This window comes from Lactuca virosa, chromosome 5, assembly GCF_052849685.1.
Source record: "Lactuca virosa cultivar CGN04683 chromosome 5, Lactuca_virosa_CGN04683_v6, whole genome shotgun sequence".
NCBI lineage: Eukaryota > Viridiplantae > Streptophyta > Magnoliopsida > Asterales > Asteraceae > Lactuca > Lactuca virosa.
This window is the reverse complement of record NC_136430.1, coordinates 28,351,059-28,372,647: the sequence shown is the minus strand read 5'-3', so window position 1 is coordinate 28,372,647 and position 21,589 is coordinate 28,351,059. Positions and strand designations below refer to the sequence as shown.

Here is a 21,589-nt window from a genome sequence, read left to right as displayed (position 1 = left end):
TTTTACTAACATATAATTGTAACTAGTTAGAAATGTTGACAAATTTACCATGCACCAATTATTATGTCATCCACCAATTATTTACAACACCACCAATTATTTACAACATATATATATATATATATATATATATATATATATATATATATATATATATATATATTTAAATCCAACCCCAAGTTTGATTAGCTTGTCAATTTTAACCCTTTATTGTTTATTTTCTAATTTCAAGCCTAAATTGATTGTTTTCTTTTATATTTAATCATTTATCGATTCATTTACTAATAACTTTCTTTTATTATTTATGTTTTATTTTCTAAATTTTCTTTTACTCATTTCGCTCAAAACTTCTACACCCTATATGAAAATATTACATAAGGCGGGTTTGGTCCTAAAAACAACAAAAAAACGAAGGAGAGATGATGTCAAAGGGACAACACTCATTGGGAGTCCAATAGGCAGAATTTTAGACTTGGAAGATAGTGGAAAACATAATTGTCATAACAAAATATCACATAAGAAACAAACATTTGAATATGCTCCAAGCTAGCTCACAACCCCACTTTTGGATAAATGAGTATATGCGTTTATATTTCGTCTATCTAGAAATAGCTTACAAAACTAAATTATTTGTATATTGAACGTTACTTTATGTTTTATGCTTGAAACACAAATCGTTTTCATATAATATCTCACATTATAACATCTCACATTTGATTTTTATTGTTGACCCAAATATGAACGATAAATATCAATATGAATCTACATGATTCAAAGATATTCAAATTCATTGATTACCAAATCCCAAGGTTCTAAATAACGTAAGGCGTGACTTGGCGGCAATGTCAAGTTTCAAGCTTTTCCGAGCCTTGGCGAGCCATGTCGTTTGTAAGGCGTGACTTAAGGCGACAATTTTGTATATAATTCATATTTTTATATGTATTTTCAACTATTATTTATTTTTATACATATATATGAGTCAAGGCGGCGTTTTGGTAAAGCTTGGCGGCACATACAAGCCTTGGAGTCATGACGTGCCATGGCGGAGTTTTTTAGAACCTTGCCAAATCCTTTATTTATCTTTTTTCTCTCATACACAGTTCGGAAGAAAATGTATTACTTAACTATGTTTGCCCATAATAAACCTTCGTCTTTCTTGAAGAAATTGAAATACCAAACTCCAAAAAAACTATATTTTGTGTCGTGTCAATAAATCAAAATAAGATTGTATAAGAGAATCTTGGAATTTTAGAATTTTAATGTTTGATATTTTGAGCCCAATCAAAAATCCCAAAATCGACAATTATCAATATTTTTTATGTAACCCAATAAGTGTATTCCACCTGGCCGATAAATAATCCATCCATAATTCAATGCCCCTTTTTTACCCGGGCTAATTCAGTAACCCAAGTACTCTGGGGACTGGGGGGTTCGCCACTGGAACAAAACTGTACGGACAATTCCAATCTCTCGTAAGTTTCGTTAATTTGAATATTTGATTTGTTGTGATGCGGCTTAGATCTTAGTTACAGTCGGATGCTCGCTTAGAAATAGATAAATTTTACAATTCGTTTCACCCTTAATCTGTCATTTCGTTTTTGAAATCCTTGATCCATCGTGATTGGGCTTTATGTGAGCATCTTCGTTTTCTAGATTTGAACTTTGTGGAATATTTAATATTACGTTAGATTTGCCATTGATTCGATAATTGTTTGAAATTTTAATTAGGCTTAGTATTTTAGGGCATGACCGTTTGGAATCTGTGTTTCTGTTTGGTGTTTTGGTTTCGTTGCCTTTATTTGTTTGGTGATTTCATGATGCGTCTGAACTGTACTGGTTTTAGGTGTCTGATAATATACTGTATATACGAAGTGATATAGCTGTATTTTTCTTTAGCATGCCAGATGTGGCGTCTATTTTTATATCTAACTGTAACCTCTGTAATTGTGATTGATGATTTTGGGATTTTAGGTTTAACATCCGGGTTGATTACTAGATATGGGGGTTTACCTAAGCACACCTAAAACTGATAAAACATCCGACGATGGTGAGAATGAGAAACTGAGATATGGAGTCTCATCCATGCAAGGGTGGCGCACATCAATGGAAGATGCTGTAAGTCCCTAGTATAGGCTACTTGTTAGTTATATCTATATTCTAAAAAGGCATGATAGTTTAATGCTCTTATAATCTTGTTGGGTTTTCTCTATATCTCTCTATGATACAACCTTCAATTAGCCCAAACATTGATCAATATAGTACTTACCAAGATTTTATGTGCCAATATGAGGTGTTTGGTAGCATGCTGCTTTACTTGACTTGGACAACTCCACATCTTTCTTTGGCGTTTATGATGGCCATGGAGGTAAGCATATGGATATAGATTATACACACACACACACGTTTGTTTCTTCATATAAATGGGTGTTGTACCTTTATCTAAACTTGCATCTATAGTGAGCTGTCCTCACTAAGCTTTTTTTATCTTGCAGGTCAGGCAGTCTCTAAGTTCTGTGCCAAATATCTTCACCAGCAAGTCCTGAAGCAGGAAGCTTATGCTGCTGGTGATATTGGAACTGCTGCCCAGAGATCTTTTCTCAGGTTACTCTTCTATGTTATTTATTCACTAAGCAAATACATGGCTGTTTTGTCTTGTCTGTTATCTGAAGAAATTGGTATCTTTATGCAGAATGGATGAGATGATGTGTGGACAACGTGGCTGGAGAGAGTTGGCTATATTGGGAAATAAAATGGATCAATTCAGTGGCATGATAGAGGGACTAATTTGGTCACCAAGGGGTAACGATTTAAAAGGTCTAAATGATAATTGGTCTACTGAGGAGGTACTTTCTTCCTTCATACACACCAAATATACTGATGTCTGGATGAAATGAGTTTTTTCAATGTATGTATGTATGTATGTAGGGACCACATTCTAATTATGAGGGACCCGCATGTGGCAGCACAGCTTGTGTGGCAATCATCCATAATAATCAACTTGTTGTAGCAAATGCTGGTGACTCTCGTTGTGTCATATCCCGCAAGGGTCAGGTAATAAATGTTATTTTTGTCACTATGATAACTTGTATATGTTTTTTCCATTTTCATTCATGAATCATGAATATGCATTCAACTTTTTATACATACAGGCTTATAATTTATCAAAAGACCATAAGCCTGATCTTGAAGTTGAGAGAGAAAGGATATATAAAGCTGGTGGTTATATTCATTATGGTCGAGTTAATGGGAGTCTAAACTTGGCTAGAGCTATCGGTACTTCTCACTTCTTTTTTTTCTTTTTTTTAATTTCTTAGAAAACCTTTTTTATTACCACCATTATATCGTTCAGGTGATATGGAGCTGAAAAAAGATAAAACACTTCCCCCTGAAAAACAAATTCTAACTGCAAATCCTGATATAAACACGGTATGTTGAAGCATTGACATTATGATTTTTCAGGCCATACGTAGGTAGCAATTAGCATCATAAGTTGCTTAAAAACATAAAATTTGCTGATGAAATGCTTATGATTGTGGGTCCAGATAACATGATTTGCTTTTTCCCATTCTTCCTCCAACTAGGTTGAGCTTTGTGATGATGATGATTTTCTTGTTCTTGCCTGCGATGGAATATGGTAAGCTCTTTCTATTTTACTTCCTTCATTTTTATATTTTAGCTTACAATATGATTACACAAAATTGCATTTTGCCAGATCTCATAACCATTATATTATAAAATACATGTATTACTTAAAGTTTTATTATTGTTATTATTATTATTATTATTATTATTATTATACAGGGACTGCATGTCAAGCCAGCAACTTGTAGACTTTGTTCATGAACTACTAAAAACTGTAAGCCATCAACACAACATTATACTTATACGCTGCCTTGTTAGGTTCCTTTTGTTACACATGACCACACCGGACAAACTCTTTAGAGTAAATTACAAGTTTAGTCCCTGTGGTATGTGAAAAGTTATGGGTTTAGTCAAAATATTTCATTTCTTGCACATGTGGTCATTAAAGTTTGGTTTTGTTGCAAAGTTCATCCCTGGTACACCGTTAGTGTCAGGGACTTAATTTGCAACAAAACCAAACTTTAGCAGCTACCAATGCAACAAATGAAACAATTGGACTAAATCTATATACCACAGGGATTAAAGTTGTAATTTACACTATTTTCTAACTTGTATGATGAGAATATGACCATTAGCCATAAATGAAATGATGCAGGAAAGTAAGCTGTCAGTGGTGTGTGAGAAGGTATTTGATAGGTGTTTAGCACCGACCTCTGGTGGGGAAGGGTGTGATAATATGACCATGATTTTGGTCCAGTTCAAGAAACCCCAATCTCAATCTGGCCCATCTACTTCACATTCACATCCACCACCCGATTCATCTAACGATCAGGAAGTGCCTGGATCAGATTAGCCGGGTAATCCTGTCCGTTGGTTCGGTTCTTCTCAACATGATTTTTGTAAATGTTGATTTTGTTTTTGTTTTTGTTTTTGTTTTGTTGTGTTCATGGGTGCTTGGGTGGTGACATACAGATACAGTACAGATTATTACTGAATGCTGTTTTGTATTAGCATCAAATAGACAAATCTCGGATTCATGCCTGGATTTGACTCTGACTTGTATTGTATGCTGTAAGAGTCGTACATTGGCTTTCATTTTGAACCATACCTGATAATCTACTTTCTTAGAAAATGAAGTGCTTGTATACACAATTTTTTTTTATTGAACTAGTTAAGTTGTCACTATGTGCATATGGGAATGCTAGGGTCCCACAAATGGGGAATCATGCATCATCACTTGTACAATATAACACCATTTTTGTTGCAATAGACCGCTTACATTTTAAGTTAAATAAAAAGGTTAAAGTTGAACTCAACCAACCAGCTTTTTGCATTTTTTTTCATAGTTCTCCCACTCTTTTAATGGACGATTTTGACACAATTCTTAAGGGACCACTAGAGGGTTTTAGGATTCTAGTTTGTTCTTATTGTGTACAAAAAATGTTCATTGAGATAGCACTTAATTGATGAACGATCATCTTGCATGTGTGTGAATATTGACTGAGGAAATATATTTTGCTTCTTTTGCATATGGTTGTTTGTTTATTGCTCATAGTCCCCTGTTAATCTTTTGTGGGATAGCTTGTATTAGTTCCTAATGTGTTTGTCATGTTTTGGTAATTATGAATCCCAACACTGACATTGAAGTTTGAAGGAATTGTGGGAGCTCAACTCATACGATCTCTTGCATAATCAGATACATGTTCATGATCCTAAGTCCTAACCAACATAACAATGAAAACCTAAATAGGTCAAAAAGAATTCTATTTGAAGTATATTGATTGTCTACACAAACAAAAGGAACAATTTAAGGACATCACATTTATTGGTCCACTAGTAAAATAAATCTCTTAAGTGAATGTTCCAAAGGTATCACTTACATATTCTATATATGATTTAGTTGTTATACTTTATCTTAGTAGCTTAAGTTTTCTTGATCAAATTTTATTCATATAAAGTATTGTTGGAAAAAATTGGGTTTAACCCTATTTAGACAATAAAATCCTTGTCTTGTCTAATCTCAAGGGGTTTATATTATCCTATTTTATGCCTTTATTTTTTTTTATATTGAATGTCCAAAACAGATGAATGATCGTTAATCACCTAAGTATGGTGCCGAGAATTTGCTTTGTGCTCAAACTGCATGGTGCTGAAAAATGGTAGATGCTGAATTTGTTATCTTAAAACAGAATTAGGCACATTTTCAAGTTTAGTTTGTTGTGTTTAAATACTGCCTTCCGGTCCATAGAATGAATTATACAATGAACACTATTTTGCATCTCTTTGCTCTGCTAGCTAATGCAGAAAACTCAAGATTTTACACTCATGTAAAATTTTGTAATAGTGACGCCTGGTGGTTCTAAAGAAACGTTTTTGTTTGTTGTATCATTCGGAAACAAACATCTAATTAGTTTAAAAAAATTATATCCAACACATGCCTCACTTGTAATACCATTTACAAATTCGTTTATATTTTTGTATATATTATCTAAGAGATATCACTCAATGTTTTCATGATGACTTATATATGAAAAACATGCTTATTTGTAAATACTTTCAATATTTTTGTAAATTTCTATATTTTTTTTATACAGAGAAAATTGCAAAATGGTTCCTGTGGGTTGTTTATTTATTTGGATACCGTCCAACAAGTTTTAAAGTTGCGCATTTTGTAATTTTGGCATAATTTGATGGTGGATTTGGTCATGTGAAACTTGAAAAGACTAACTTATCCCAAAGCTATTTCTTTTTCAATTTTGTTTATTTATTTGCATTAATATCCCCCTAATAAATAAATAAAACTTTTTTGCCACATGGTATGCTCTCATTCAATTTGACAAATGTCAATTTGTGGTAATTTTGAATTAATCTTTTTTCCAAATGTCATTTTATGGGTTTTCCTACTTTATTAAATTCCATATAATATTTTAATGTAATAATTACAATAAATATAGTAATAAATGGATATCAAGTTCATTAATAATCTTATCTTCTAATTTCAAAAAATTTAAATTAAAGTTTATTGATTTCTTTGTTTATTTATTTGAATTATTTATTTAAATTTAAAAGATAAAAAACATTTCAATTTTAATAATTCTTTATTTTTTATTTTTTTTATAAATTCAAAGTTATCAATTATTTAGACATTCATATTTAACTTTTTTTTTAAAAATTAACTCATGTAATACATTGGTCTTATACCTAATGTTATTATAAAGTAATAAATGGCCTCACACCCACACCTCATCCATTTCACTCCCACCTTCCTAAAGTCAAAGTCATTCACCCCTATAACAACCCCTTTTATCGGTGACTTCATACCCTATCACAGGAGAAAAGCTCAACATAGACTACACCCCCACACTTTAACCCTTCATCTTCCGCTGATTGTTGGTGTCACTTCTCCCTCTTACTTATCCACGTATCTTATTATCTATCAATCACACAAACCCACCCATCTCATGGTTACATCGAGTTCCTACGTAGAATAAAAATATCAAGAAAATAAATGTGTGTACCCAGTAGGATAAACATTTTGGATGACTTTGCTACATGTAAAAATCGATTTATCAGATAATCACAAGTCTATAAATCAGAAGAAATCGATCTTGAAGATTCCAAATCGTTATCTGCCTTGATACAGTTAGAGGAAAATGACATAGATAGTGTTTTAGCGACGGTTTTATTTTAGTTTTTCTATATAAAAGAGAGTTGATTCTTCCACTGATGGTTTATTATCCATCCACTGATATTTAAATTTCTTGACATTTATACCTTTATATCCTCACTTTAACTATACCCTTTTTTGTTATCAAACCTACGTCCCCCATCTCTCTCACACCCACGCACACAAGAGCAACACAATCCATAATTTCATATTAAGAACCCAACTTTATCTACAATAACCATTTCGTACCATTTCTTCCGTTTCAATCACTAAATAATCTAAAGACGCTTCTCAACATATTTCAATACAAGTTTTAGAAAAATATATTACTCCACGATATAGCAACTGAATTCAAATAGTTTAAATTTCAACATGTCGAGATCCAAAATTTTGGTTATCAATTTTAGAGACATGAATCGACTGAAATTTTGCTTTTTAATCATAAAACATCGGAAAAATGTCAACGGAGATTAACTTATTGAACAAATCATACAAGAAGCTGAAGCCATAGAACTAGAAACTTGTATAAATCTGAAAAACCTCATAGGAGACCTTCAGACTCTTTTTCTTTGAGTAACTTTTTTTTCTTGGAGGACAAACCGCTTCGCCCCATTAAGCTTCTAATTTACTACTAATTTCACCTGCGATCAAAATACATAAACAACAAAAAGGAAAAGGAAAAGAGGGAAAATTTTGGTTCCCTCACGATGCTCTGAGCCACCAAACCACCAATAAGGGGTAAGAGAAGGGGACCGATCAAAGTGTATCTAAAGACACCTCTACGATTTCTATTTGGTTCTCTCATGAAGACTTTGGTTTAAAGAGGCTTTTGATATTGGGTGCTTTTTCCAATCGATATCAAAATTGTAGATGGAGCCGATACTCCATGGCAGTGGTGGTTTGATCGGAGATGGAGTTTGCAGAAAAATTAATATGGGTTTTCTATGGCTTAAAGCAAACCCAAGACTTATTCAAATCGTGAAGGGAGAGATGATCGATTTGAGTCTTTCTAGTTATTGTCATTTGATCGAACAAGAGAATGAGAGAAACAATTTTTTTTACAGTGAATGAACGGTTATGAAGAAGAGATGTGTGAGACAGGAGGAGTAGACGTGGGTTTTGAAACAAAAAAAGATTTTTTTTTCTTCGATAACCATAATTAAAATAAGGGTATAAATGTCAATAAATATAATTATCAGTTGAAGTTGAAGGATAAAAAGTTAATGTGGATTATGAGCTCCCTATATAAAAACCAAACATGCTAAGATATCAAAATTTTGTAACCGTCTCGCCCTAAAATATAAATTTCTCAATCGAAATTAATATATATAATAATATAAGAATGAAAAAGAAAAATAAATATTTTTTAATAGATTTCATGCCGATCGAAAGACCCACCGTTTGTTTTGGATGGGCCCGGGTTTTCTCATTGGAGTTCGAACGTGAAGAATATGACTCCAAATTTGATTGCGTCAGATTCCAACCGAGCAACGGCAACCACGTGTGTCGTATGCATTTTATGCAATCATAGACGGCGGTACACCTCGTCACTTCTCAATTTCTCATTCATCACGATTCACGAAGATGTAGACAATTCAATGATTCATGCATCTATAAGGTTATCTATGCTTCCGAATTCTAATTGAATTGTTCGATTCTAAAATTTCCATATGTTGCTTGTTGCAGGTTATTTGATCGCGTCTTGAACTGTTGCAATTCAGTTTTCGTTGAGTGAAACCCTAATTCTTCGATATCGGATGAAGGAAGTAAGTGATTGTTCATATAATTCACTGATCGTTTTCCGAGACTGCAATCGCGTGAATTATATAGTAAAGTTGAAGGAAGATCAACCCAACCCTCAAAAAAATCGATTTGTGCAAATTTAAACGATAGTGTCTGAGGAGTGTACTATATATACATTAGAATCACTAGTATTTGTCAGTAGAGTTTGTGTTTCTGACTTGCTATTTGTAAACGAAGTAATCAGGTGCATAATCATGTCGAATAGACAACCATAATATGTCAAAAGGAAGCTATAATGCCCATAGACCATAGTCATTACAACACATGAAGTTTTTAATACCTAAATATTGTCGCATTTCATTGATAGAATTGTAGAAATTTAGGCAATATTAACCATCTTTTGCCACATTACAACACAGATACTTCCCACCAGTGCTGAGATTATCACACTTGACTGGATTGTATTACATTTTAAGTACTTGTTTTCTTTTGGAAGGACCAAAATTTAGAGGTTTACTTATTGTTTGGTGTCAAAAAAGCTAATATACAGTGGCACCTAAAGTTGTATTTGGAACATTGTATCAGTATGTAATCTGCTGTTGGTATGGTTGATGATATAAATCAAATAACTATGAAGAATGAAAAGCAAATTTGCATATCAAAAATCAAAACTACATGTTATTGTGTAATCAGTTGAATTCAGATTATTATGAAAGTTTGTTTAAGTCTATCCATACATGTATCTGCAGTTAGAGCTCTCTAATGGAAGACCTAAAAGAACGTCTCCTCCCATCAAAACCTGCATCTGGTATAAACCCTAGAGATGCATCTTACAGGCGCCAGCCCTTCCAAGGAGTAGATGTCCTGGGCCTAAAAAAGCGTGGGCAAGGGCTTCGATCATGGATCCGTGTTGATGCTGCATCTGGGGAAGCCCAAGTTATTGAAGTTGACAAATTTACCATGATGCGTCGCTGTGATCTTCCTGCACGTGATCTTCGTCTTCTTGATCCATTATTCGTCTACCCCTCAACAATTCTTGGGAGAGAGAAGGCTATAGTTGTGAATTTGGAGCAGATTCGGTGTATCATAACATCGGATGAAGTTCTTCTTTTGAATTCTCTCGACAGTTATGTGTTACAGTATGTGGTGGAATTACAACGAAGGTTAAAAGCTGCAGGGGATGCAGGTGATGTTTGGCAATCAGAAAGCTCTGATTTTAGCAGATGGAAAGGAGTTAGGACTTTTCGGGATATGTTTGGAAGCCCTTCACCCGACTATCTTCCCTTTGAATTCAAGGCTTTAGAAGTTGCTCTTGAGGCTGCTTGTACATTTCTGGACACGCAGGTTTGTTGAATTGATCTGACTTTCAATCTATTTATTAGGATTTAATGATGACTAAATTGTGATCAATCTGACCCTACATCATTTGCCTCTTTATAAAAAAAAAATGTTGTTTAATTTGATCAGGCATCAGAATTAGAAATTGAAGCATATCCGTTGCTTGATGAACTCACATCAAAGATCAGTACTTCGAATTTGGAGCGTGTTCGTAGACTGAAAAGCAGACTAGTTGCTTTGACTCGTAGGGTTCAGAAGGTCTTATAATATCCTCCATCTCTTCATGCTTATTAAATTTTTTTACACATTCAAAATTTATAGAGTAAATTACAAGATTGGTCCTTGAGTTTCTTGATATTTTATAATTTTCATTTTGGTCCGGATTGTTTATTTTCCTATCAATTTTGGTCCCTTTTTCATACGGTGTTTAAATTTCCTCCATCATGAACAAAGCAAAAGACATGTAGAAAAGTCCATTTTGCCCTCATGTACAGTGCTGAAGAGAGGAAATCTAACAAACACGTATAAAGAAGGGACCAAAATTGAAAAAAAAAAAAATATATATATATATATATATATATATATATATATATATATATATATATTAAAGGTTTGTATATAATACTAGGTAAGAGATGAGATAGAGCAACTGATGGATGATGATGGAGATATGGCTGAAATGTATTTGACTGAAAAGAAAGGGGGAAATGAGTCATTATTCTACAGTGGTGGTGGAGATGGATCTATGGCGGGATACAGATCAACAGATGGTACGCAATCTGTTTCTGCTCCTGTGTCTCCGGTTTCTTCACCAAGAGATGGAAATGGTAAAAGGCTTGAAAAAAATCTAAGCCTTGCAAGGAGCAGCAGGCATGATAGCATAAGGAGTTCAGATACTGCAACTGGAAATATTGATGAGCTGGAGATGCTTCTTGAAGCTTATTTTATTGTCACTGATAGCACTCTCAATAAGCTCACATCGGTATCTTCTTTGTTTCGACTTTATTTATATTAACTCATAACTATATTACAGTTTTGGTCCCCTAGCCCTAGCGCTAGCGAGTATACCTGATTCTTCTCTTGAGATAGAGCAACTGAGGGACCAAAATTGTAATTTACTCTGTCTGTTGTAATATTGGGTTGTGTCTAGTGGATTTGTGTTGTGATTTAGTTAAAAAGTTTATTTTTGGTGTAAATGTAATAGCTGAAGGAATACATTGATGATACTGAAGACTTCATCAATATTCAACTGGTATGTATGTATGTTACTGTTTGTATTGAAAAGAAAAGTAACATGATGATTGTGGATATATAAATGCACTGCAGGATAATGTTCGGAACCAGCTGATACAATTTGAGTTGTTGCTGACAACAGCGACGTTTATTGTGGCGATATTTGGGGTGGTGGCCGGGATTTTTGGGATGAATTTTGAGATCGGGTTGTTTACTAGCCAGTCTGCATTTAAATGGGTACTGCTCGTTACAGGGATTTTTGGACTCTTTTTGTTTGCTTCCTTTCTCTGGTTTTTCAAGTACAGAAGACTCATGCCATTGTAGACACCCACAGTACTACATCCTTCAATGGCATTGGATAGCAGAAGAAATAGGAACATTTATTATTTCTTCAATGCAAATGAAAACACACCCTATGGAGATTATTTGATAAAAGGGTTGCCTCATTTCCTTTTACTTTATGGATGTTTAAAACTATGCAAAGTCACATGATTCAGTTCAGTGAGAACCCTAGATTTTACCATTCTTACCAAAATACTCTCATTATTATTATATATGTACACAAATAGATACTGAAATAAATCAAATTAAAATATTATTTACATAGAAACAAAACTGTTTAAATATAAATAAACGTTTTTTTGTTTTAACAATTTTGTTATTAATTTTCATTTTAGTCAAACTTGTGACATTATAATTCATTTATATTCTAGTTCCTTTCTTCTTTTGACATAAAGCATTCTGCCAACTAAATGTCCCTTCAAAGCGTCAACTTAAAGATATAATAACTTGAGCTGCCAATTATTTCTATCTTTCAAAATCCAAATACAAAACACAAGAAATCATTCGCTTAACAAAATAATGTAAAAAACCAAAAGCAGTACTAGGTTGCACGAGTATTCTATAAAAGAAAACATGATGGGTGTAGATATAAGTTTATCATTTATTTTGATGGTGCAGAATGTAGACGTGCATTTCGAGCTCTATCAGCTTTCTCCAAGTAGTCTTGATGGGATTGATGTTTTGTACCTTTAATTAACAACAAACATCATCAGTTAGATCTCCATAAAAAATTAAAATCAGCAAATATGTAAAAATTAGGACTTTATAGTGACTTTTTAGTTTTTAGTTAAGTTGTCCTTTATGCATCAAGTCAAAAAAATAATAATAATACCGGATTAAGTTTTGTCCCCATTAAAGTCCCACTAAGGGGATGTTTTGTTTAGAATCAATGGGGTTAATGGGTTAAGCACTTAATGTGGACAGCCATACATGGCTAATTCTTTTCTACTTGATCTAGACATAATGACTTAATAAGTCAACTCAAAAAACCTGAGTTAATGTATTAAGACACCAACTCTATACATATTTGCCTTTTCTTTTCCTCCTAATTCATCTCACACTAAAAGCTTCATGAATATTGTGAACTTTGCTTTTGGGAATATAAGGGAAAAATGTTCATTTACTCACACTCAACCACTTTATTCAGTCTAGAAAAGAATAAGACCTTATGCATACAACACTTTATCACAACATGCAACAAAACTCTTCCCAACATTAACCTAACTTGACTATTCTTTTAACCTTACAGATAATCCAATAAGATGGTGCCTGGATATGTTATATAATGCTGAATAATCACATATAATAAACGCTTGCATGAGGCAGTGTATGAGTTGCTTATGCTACTTGAAGATGTAATAATCACCTTCATGGTGTTAGATGCATGAAAAAATATATGACTATTAATAGAAAGAGGTAAAAAAATCTAAGTAATTTTACTTAACCCTTTGGTAACAAGTGCAAACTGATTATGTGACCCTTAATAACCTTATGATACCCAAACAATGAAATCCAATTACTGAATAACCACTTCCAAAATGGAAGTCCACACACACCCTAGAATTAGAAATCTATTATATGACCCTTAATAACCTTACCCTTACTTTGCTAATCTTTACTGATATCTAACCCTGATCATGGGAGGCATTTTTTGCATCTTGATAATTTAAGCTAGCAAAAACATAAAAGATAAATCGACTGATCCTAGATGCAATCAATCAAAGCGTGAATAAAAACCCTAATGTTGAGATTAAAAAGATGCAATCTAAGTGACCAGTAACGACGAATTGATGGATAGAGAGAGTACCTCGGTTCATGAGGTACCATGGAACGCCAAAGAGGACGCCGATGATGGCCATGCCGGCCGCGACATGCTTCTTTTCACCACTGTAAAGGTAGTGCTCCATTTTTGCCCTAAATCCTCCATGATTCGCCTGGCTTACCATTTCTGATTTCCCCTCCACGGCCTAAACCCTCTGGTTTCTTTCCCACTGCCGTTTTCGTGCGAAGCAAATAAACCCTTCCGTGAGGAATCATCGGGTCAATAACGATGGACCAAATAATAAAAAGGGTAAATTACACAAATGGTCTATGTGGATTGGGGTAATGTGTGATTTCTAATTTCCTTTTTTGAACGGATTATGTTTTTGTTCCCTCTTATTTGACCAACTATTTTACATTTTTACCCTTACATCTTGTTCCCGAGTTTTTTTGTAAATTCATTAAGGAAATGAAATGAAAATTTTGACAGAAAGAAAGAAAGGTGAAAGAAAATATTCATTATTCCGTGTTCCTGAGTTCGAAGGAAATGAAAGGAAAATTTTAAGTTTTTGTGTTTCCGAGTTAGGAGGAAAAAGAAAATAAAACTTAAAATTTTTCTTCCCCTCACTTTCTTCCCAAATCCGTCCAATTTGGGAGGAAAATTTGAAAGGAAAATATGGCTCTAAAATCCTTACCCCGCTTAAAACATTAAATAAACTTACCCCGCCCCTAATTAGACGCCACCCCCACACCCTCCTTTTTACCTTTCTCGTATTTGTGTTTCCTCTTCCCTGAAAACCATCTCTGGTCTCCTGCACCACCACCCTACCTATCATCGGAGTTAAAGTTAATACATCTCTACCAGGTAGTCGAACCCTAGCCCTTATCCATTCCCACTTACACCCCCAATGGTCTCGTCGGAAAAGAAATCATTGACGACGACTATGGAATCACAAACCATATCCGCGGCTGGTTGTGTTTGGTGGTCAAAGCGTCGCTGACATCTGTAGAAAAAAAAAGTGTGTAACATTCGGATCCTTAAGGTATGAAAATGTAAAGTAAATATGAGTTCTTGGAGGGTCATAACGTGAAGGAAGCATCGTCATGTCATGACATGACCGCATGTCACACCCCCAAACCTGAACGGCGGAAACATTTGGGGGCGGAGGACGTCATGTACAGTATCATAACAATTGAATAGTAAAGAAAGTACACACCACCATAATATATATATTTGAAAAGTTTACATGATTGTTGTATTACATGTTTCAAAAGTCAAATACAATATGATGTTCCAAAAGATGTTACTAACGCCAGAGCATTAGTCCCCAAAAGCAGTTGCTAACCTGGTTTAGCGATTTCCTGAGAATACAAGTTATTTCAAAGAAAAAGTCTCAACAATTATGTTGGTGAGCTCATAAGTAGTTATTTGAGTAAATGCATGTCATTCGAAAGTTCGCGTTTGTTTTCCAGAAAATCCGATATTTTCTTATAAAATGAGTTATGAATCGATGTTGTATAAAATGGATGTATTTGGACCAGGAAAATCCTATATTTTCATAAAAGTGAGAAGTAGTCTTAAATCTCCAAGACTGTAATTTGTAAGTAAATATGACATACTTATACTGAAAATGCATAGTTTTATTAGTGAACAAAACTATAGGAAGCTTGTATTTTTACGTAAAATAATTGTAATATTACTTTTCCCGTAAAACATAATACCATAATAATTGTCTATCCTGTGAGTTTTCATAACCGTGCTAAGATGAATTTGCTTGCAGCAACGTTCTTCAGGCGTCGAAATGTTATGACACTTGTCACCCTTAACCTGCCGGTCCGGCTGTAGCTAACAGCCAGGGTGCGGGATCATCAGTCCCGTATAGATCTATACACACTTATCACGTTCTCCGGACGGAGACTCTGGTTATAAAACATGGCTTTCTTGTATACCTTGATAGTTACGATGAAGACGAATGACTCACATATTCTCAATTAAGTCACGTATTTTTGAAATGAATGTGTTTGTGTCCGAAATGATTACCCTTTTTACTATGCTGATAAAGGTATAACAATTATTTGTATTTTCTTATATATAAGTAATGTTATAGTTGAAATGGTTACCCTTTTCAAGATGTGTTATACAAACATAATAATAAAACATATTTTTATTTACAAACATACTTCATCCCGAGAGGGTAAAAATGGTTTCGTAAGATGTTTTGCATGCTAACATTTTTGTATGATAGTTATAACAACAACAAGGAATTTATAGTAAAAGATTGATGTTTTCACACGATTTTAACCGTGTGTTTACTTGTATTCCCCCCCCCCCCCTAAAAGTGTTTAAAAGCATTTGAAAGTGTAGTGATAGGGGTATGAACTCACTTGGTAAAAGTGACGGTTTGATGACGACGATGTTTAACTCGGGCAGCACTTCGACTGGAAAGAAGCAAGTTTCTCAGGAACTTCAGGACTCCGGGCTTTCATCAGGGCTTAGACACGTAACCGGGGCGTCGGGGTAGTTTCGAGGGGCTCTAAAGTGAGAAAATATGGGAGAGAAGTTGTAAATTGGCAAATAAGTTCGGAAGCCTCACATGCTTATTTATAGGATGGGAACCGACCTCGTACGTTGGGCGTACCTCTGAAGAACGCCGAGCGTTCCCGGTACGCTGGGCGTACTCGTGTACGCGGTGTGTACGTCATGCATGACGTCTTCGTTGGATACCGGACTTCGGATGGGACGGGATAGAAGGCAATAGGGAGACGTGGTCGATCTGAGGCCCTGCATTGTTTACGCTGGCCGTACCCTCGTACGTCGGGGCGTACCCCCTCGGTTTGTGTGCCCCAATCTTCTAAAATCCGTAACTTTCGCATACGAGCTCCGTTTTTGACGTTATTTATATCCACGCGTAGGTGAGAACATACACTACAACTTTCATTTAGACTTCGTCGGCAAATTTTGATTTTATTTTTATTTATATATTTTTAATAGGCCAGGACAGGAAAAGTCTGTTAAAAATTCATAACTTCTTCATCCGACGTCCGTTTTCGTCTGTCTTTTTACCGTTGTACTACTATTGTCGAGATCTTCAATTCTCGTTTAGGTCGCGTCGGCTAAAAAATCACTCGATCTTTATTTCGAGTTTTTAGCTGTCTACTGTTATTCTGAAACTTAGAAAAATCATAACTTCCTCATACGAAGTCAGATTTGGATGTTCTTTTATGTACGCTTACGGTTTAGTGATATCTACGAATTTCATTTAGATACTTAAGGCTAAAAAGTATTTTATTGAAATTTCGCGTTTTACGCTTAACAGTGTTTTACCGGTTTTGTTGCGGATCTTCGATTGGTCATAACTCCTTCGTTATAACTCGGATTTTTGTGTTCTTTATATTTTTGAAAACCTTGTTACGATATCTACCACTTAGTACATCCAAATTGAGGTTTTTGCACATTTCATTTTTGACGCTATTTTTATTATCTCAAAAGTAGGTTACAATACTTGACTTTAGATCGTTATATTGATTTGAAATATCGGGTTGTTACATCATCCCCCCGTTAGAGGGAATTTCGTCCCGAAATTATTTACAAAGTAAGTGTTTATGGACTAGGGAAGAGATGCGGGTACTTTTGTTGCATCTAATCTTCTCGCTCCCAAGTGAATTCAGGTCCCCGCTTAGCGTTCCAACGAACCTTCACTATTGGTATGCGACTTTGCTTTGTTCGTTTGATTTCCCTATCCATGATTTCGACAGGTTCTTCCACAAAGTTATGATTTTCGTTCAATTCGATTTCCTCGAGTAGAATTACAAGGGTTTCATCAGATAGACACTTTTTCAGATTAGACACGTGAAACACAGGATGTACGTTGTTAAGTTCAAGTGGTAGTTGGAGTCTATAAGCTACTGGACCAATCCTTGCAGTAACTTCGAAGGGTCCAATGTACCTTGGATTTAGTTTTCCACGCTTCCCAAAGTGTATCATGCCCTTCCAGGGTGAGACCTTCAGCAGGACACAGTCACCAACCTGAAATTCCAAGGGTTTTTGTCTCTTGTCGGCGTAGCTCTTTTGTCTATCTCTTGAGACTTTCAGTCGTTCATGGATTTGGACAATCTTTTCAGTCGTCTCTCTAATGATTTTCGGGGCAGTGAGAGTGTTATCATGGACTAGTCCTTTCGCCAACTGCATGTCACCCACTTCCGCCCAGCACAGAGGTGATCTGCACTTGCGGCCGTAGAGAGCTTCAAATGGAGCAGTCTTGATGCTAGTGTGATAACTATTGTTATACAATAATTCGACTAATGGTAAGTGGGTGTCCCATGCCTTACCAAAGTCTATTACACAAGCCCGTAACATGTCTTCTAGGGTTTGAATAGTTCTCTCACTTTGTCCGTCAGTTTGTGGGTGGTAGGCTGTACTCATGTCTAGCCTAGTTCCCAAGGATTTCTGTAGCGATTGCCAGAACCGTGAAGTGAATATGCTATCTCTGTCCAAGATAATAGATATCGACACTCCATGAAGTCGCACAATTTCCCGGATATAAGTTCTTTTCAGTTTCTCCATATTATCGGTCTCCTTGATTGATGTCACACCCCAAAACCGGAACGGCGAAAACGTTCTGGGGTGGAGGACGTCATGCGTAGCATCACAACCAATGAATAATAGCAATCATAGCAACACAACCATTACAGTGAATACTTAAATGAAAATGATTACATCAGTTTGTAATCTTGTTTTAGGTACATCAAAAGTATGTAAAGTAATAACATAAGACTCTTATTGCTCCAGCTTCTCAAAAATCTAGCAAGTACCTGTCTACTGATTTCCTGAGAATACAAGCAGTTTTAAAATATCAGCATAAAGCTGGTGAGTTCATAAGCGGTTGTTTGTAATGAAAACTTGTTGATGAGTTCGTAAATATGTTTGTGTAATTTCAAGAAAATCCGATATTTTCTTTAGTGAAAATGTAGTGTTTTCAATTCTGTGTAAAACCATGTATAACTGTATGTTTCCAAGAAAATCCGATATTTTCTTCGGTGAGAATGTAGTGTTTGCAACTCCTGTATAAAACCCTGAATGTTCGTTACTGAAAACTATAGCGATATGCGAAAATAATACTTCATGTGACTAGCTAATGCTAATCATGATGTATAAGTATTTCTTATGGGTGACCATTGTATGATCGATTCCGTTTGAAAACCCTGGAAATTCTCCAGTTGTAGTGTGTATTAGTTCTATTTAGTAAAATAAACCATTGAAGAATGACCGTTTGTAAACCAAGAGTGATTTATACATATTGTGAGTCGTATAACCATACTTGATATGACTAGAGACCTTTCCAACGTTCTTCAAGCGTCGAGTTAAATGACATTTGTACACCCCAGGCGTGCCCGCCTAACTGTAGCTAGCAGTTCAGGTGTGGGATTGTCAGCCCCGAATAGATCTATTCACAAATCTCACGCTCTCCCTCCATGAGACTCTGGTTATACTATGATAGGATTTATCCCTGTACACCTAAGGGTACAGTATTGAAGTAGCGCCTCATAGTATCGTACAATCTAGTTTACATGTAGTGTAGTAGCGTTCTACCATAGTGAGAATCCGTATGTATACCGTATGTAGTGATGATTACAGTTATGAATACCATGATAAAGTATTGATGTAAACTGTAAACTATTTATGTCTTAGTGCATACGTTTAGTAGTGAGAGTTTCTGTACTTGTTATGTTTAGAAAATCTCAAACTATACCGATTATAGTTTGCATGTATAACATAGTGAATAGCGAATCCGGAAAAAAAAACTATGCAATTTTATTGAAAACGTCCCTTATGCTCAACACAGTACAAAAGGGTTAAAGTATGAGAATTGCATGAGTTTTGAAAACATTTATGTTTAGCTTGTATTCCCCCCTTGAAAACATTAAAAACATAGAAAATGTAGGGGTATGAACTCACCTGCAGTGAGTGGTTCTGACGTGTGGTTGTAAGAGGAGTGCAGAGTGTCAGGTGTAACCTTGAGCACACAATGATCCTAATAGACACATATAGACATGTATGTGTATGAATTTAGTGTATAGACGACTAAATAAGAAGGGTAACACCCTTATTGGCTAGGAAACTCTAAGATTTATGGGATACAATCACATATGATTGCATAACTAGGGTATATGGCCACCCTATATAGTTTACGGTCAAAGAGGTATGACCATTGGAGTTCACGGTCCAAGTGTTCACGGTCTTAGAGTTTACGGGTCATAGAGTTCACGGTCTAATGACCTTACGGTCATAAGGTTTACGGTACATGGGTTCACGGTTCCATGGGTTCACGGTCCATGGGTTTACGGTCATTGAAGGGTGTACGGTCTAAGGAGATACACTAGACCGTAAACTCATCAATCTTGCACAAATGATGGTTTTCAAGGGTTTCATTCAAAGGCATCGGATTCTAGGGACCATGCTTAACCTTAGGAAGGGTAAAGGCTATAAGAACACCCTTTATAAGGGTTTACGGTCTATGAATATTCATAGGACCGTAAACTCTTTTGTTCAAGCAAGAGTGATGATCCTAAGTCCAAAATGAAGGATTTTAATTAGATAGATGTAAAGGAGAATGGTACCTACGATTTGGAGGCAAATGGGGGTGTTTTCGGTCCCAAAACACCACCGTGTTCTTGAGGATTTCTTGAGCAAACTCGATGAAGGTAGAGAGAGTGTAGAGAGAGAAAGTATTTGGAGTGTTTAAAGTGGTGAAATGAAGGCTAAATACCCTATATATAGGGTAGAGTTCTCGGTCCAAGAGGGGTCCACCTGACCGTAAACGAGCTTACGGTCTACATGAGTTTACGGTTACCCTGACCATAAACTCAAGGTCTCGACCGTAAACTCCTTTTTGAGAAGGTTTACGATTGCAAGGTAGTTTAGGATTTAAACTGCCACTTCCAAATACTAATTCTTTTGATTCACTAGAGTTAGAATACTCAAAACATGTTCCAACAGTGATAACTGGAAGCAAAATGAGTCTAACATTAATAAATTTGAATGTTTACACAAGTTAGAAATTTCGGGTTGTCACAATTGGCAAGAAGTGGGCAGACTTGGTTAACCTGTCAACGATCACCCAAATGGTATCGTGACCACCTTGCGTCTTGGGTAGTTTGGTTATGAAATCCATGGCAATCTTCTCCCACTTCCACTCAGGTATTTCGGGCTGCTGGAGTAGACCTGAGGTTTTTTTATGTTCTACCTTGATCTTGGCACAAGTTAAACACTTGCCAACGTAGGTAGCAATCTCTGCTTTCATGTTTGGCCACCAATAGAGTTGTTTTTAATCCAGATACATCTTATCTGAACCTGGGTGTACGGAGTATCGAGTCTTGTGTGCTTCATTCATGACCACCTCTCTGAATCCACCAAATTTCGGTGTCCAGATTCGATTCATGAGATAACGAACTCCGTCACTTTTGATTTCCAGATTCTTGTCCATTCCTCTAAGTGCTTCACTTGTCACGTTTTCTGGTTTCAAGGCTTCTAGTTGGGCTTCCTTGATTTGTGTTGACAGGTGTGAATGGATTTTCATGGTTAGCGCTTTCACTCTTCGACCAGAGTACTCCTTTCGACTTAGGGCATCCGCCACTACATTGGCTTTACCCGGATGATAACGAATTTCGCATTCGTAGTCATTGAGTAGTTCCACCCATCGTCGTTGTCTCATATTTAGCTCCTTCTGGTCGAATATGTGTTGAAGGCTCTTGTGGTCCATGAAGATGGTGCACTTTGTTCCGTATAGGTAGTGCCTCCAAATCTTCAGAGCGAACACTACTGCTCCAAGCTCTAGGTCATGAGTGGTGTAGTTGACCTCGTGTGTTTTTAGTTGTCATGAGGCATAAGCAATAACCTTTCCTCGTTACATCAGCACACAACCC

General features: G+C 35.6%; 3 protein-coding genes across 5 annotated transcripts; 2 read left to right on the top strand and 1 right to left on the bottom strand.

The window, feature by feature from the left end:
* Positions 1-1,367: 1,367 nt before the first annotated feature.
* LOC145115491 (putative protein phosphatase 2C 60) lies at positions 1,368-4,718 on the top strand. Of its 3 annotated transcripts, none has more exons than XM_079051784.1 (11): positions 1,368-1,472; positions 1,972-2,115; positions 2,302-2,365; positions 2,493-2,601; positions 2,690-2,843; positions 2,926-3,051; positions 3,150-3,273; positions 3,350-3,426; positions 3,582-3,634; positions 3,802-3,856; positions 4,238-4,718. In XM_079051784.1, the coding sequence occupies exons 2-11, from the start codon at positions 1,999-2,001 to the stop codon at positions 4,433-4,435; spliced, it is 1,077 nt and encodes a 358-aa protein (XP_078907910.1). In that variant the 5' UTR covers positions 1,368-1,472; positions 1,972-1,998; the 3' UTR covers positions 4,436-4,718. The 3 variants fall into 3 exon arrangements, with proteins under 3 accessions (XP_078907910.1, XP_078907911.1, XP_078907912.1); XM_079051785.1 differs by having other exon boundaries at positions 1,370-1,450; XM_079051786.1 differs by lacking the exon at positions 1,368-1,472 and adding an exon at positions 1,502-1,632.
* A 4,000-nt stretch (positions 4,719-8,718) lies between these two features.
* On the top strand, positions 8,719-12,098 carry LOC145113881 (magnesium transporter MRS2-1-like). Its single transcript, XM_079049925.1, has 7 exons — positions 8,719-8,867; positions 8,936-9,015; positions 9,742-10,336; positions 10,460-10,588; positions 10,959-11,312; positions 11,535-11,582; positions 11,657-12,098. Exons 3-7 carry the CDS (start codon positions 9,755-9,757, stop codon positions 11,885-11,887), a joined length of 1,344 nt encoding a protein of 447 aa, XP_078906051.1. The 5' UTR covers positions 8,719-8,867; positions 8,936-9,015; positions 9,742-9,754; the 3' UTR covers positions 11,888-12,098.
* A 254-nt stretch (positions 12,099-12,352) lies between these two features.
* LOC145113882 (uncharacterized) lies at positions 12,353-13,952 on the bottom strand. The gene is made up of 2 exons (XM_079049926.1): positions 13,713-13,952; positions 12,353-12,592 (listed from the first exon to the last, which is right to left on the bottom strand). The coding sequence occupies exons 1-2, from the start codon at positions 13,849-13,851 to the stop codon at positions 12,507-12,509; spliced, it is 225 nt and encodes a 74-aa protein (XP_078906052.1). The 5' UTR covers positions 13,852-13,952; the 3' UTR covers positions 12,353-12,506.
* Between the last annotated feature and the right edge of the window lie 7,637 nt (positions 13,953-21,589).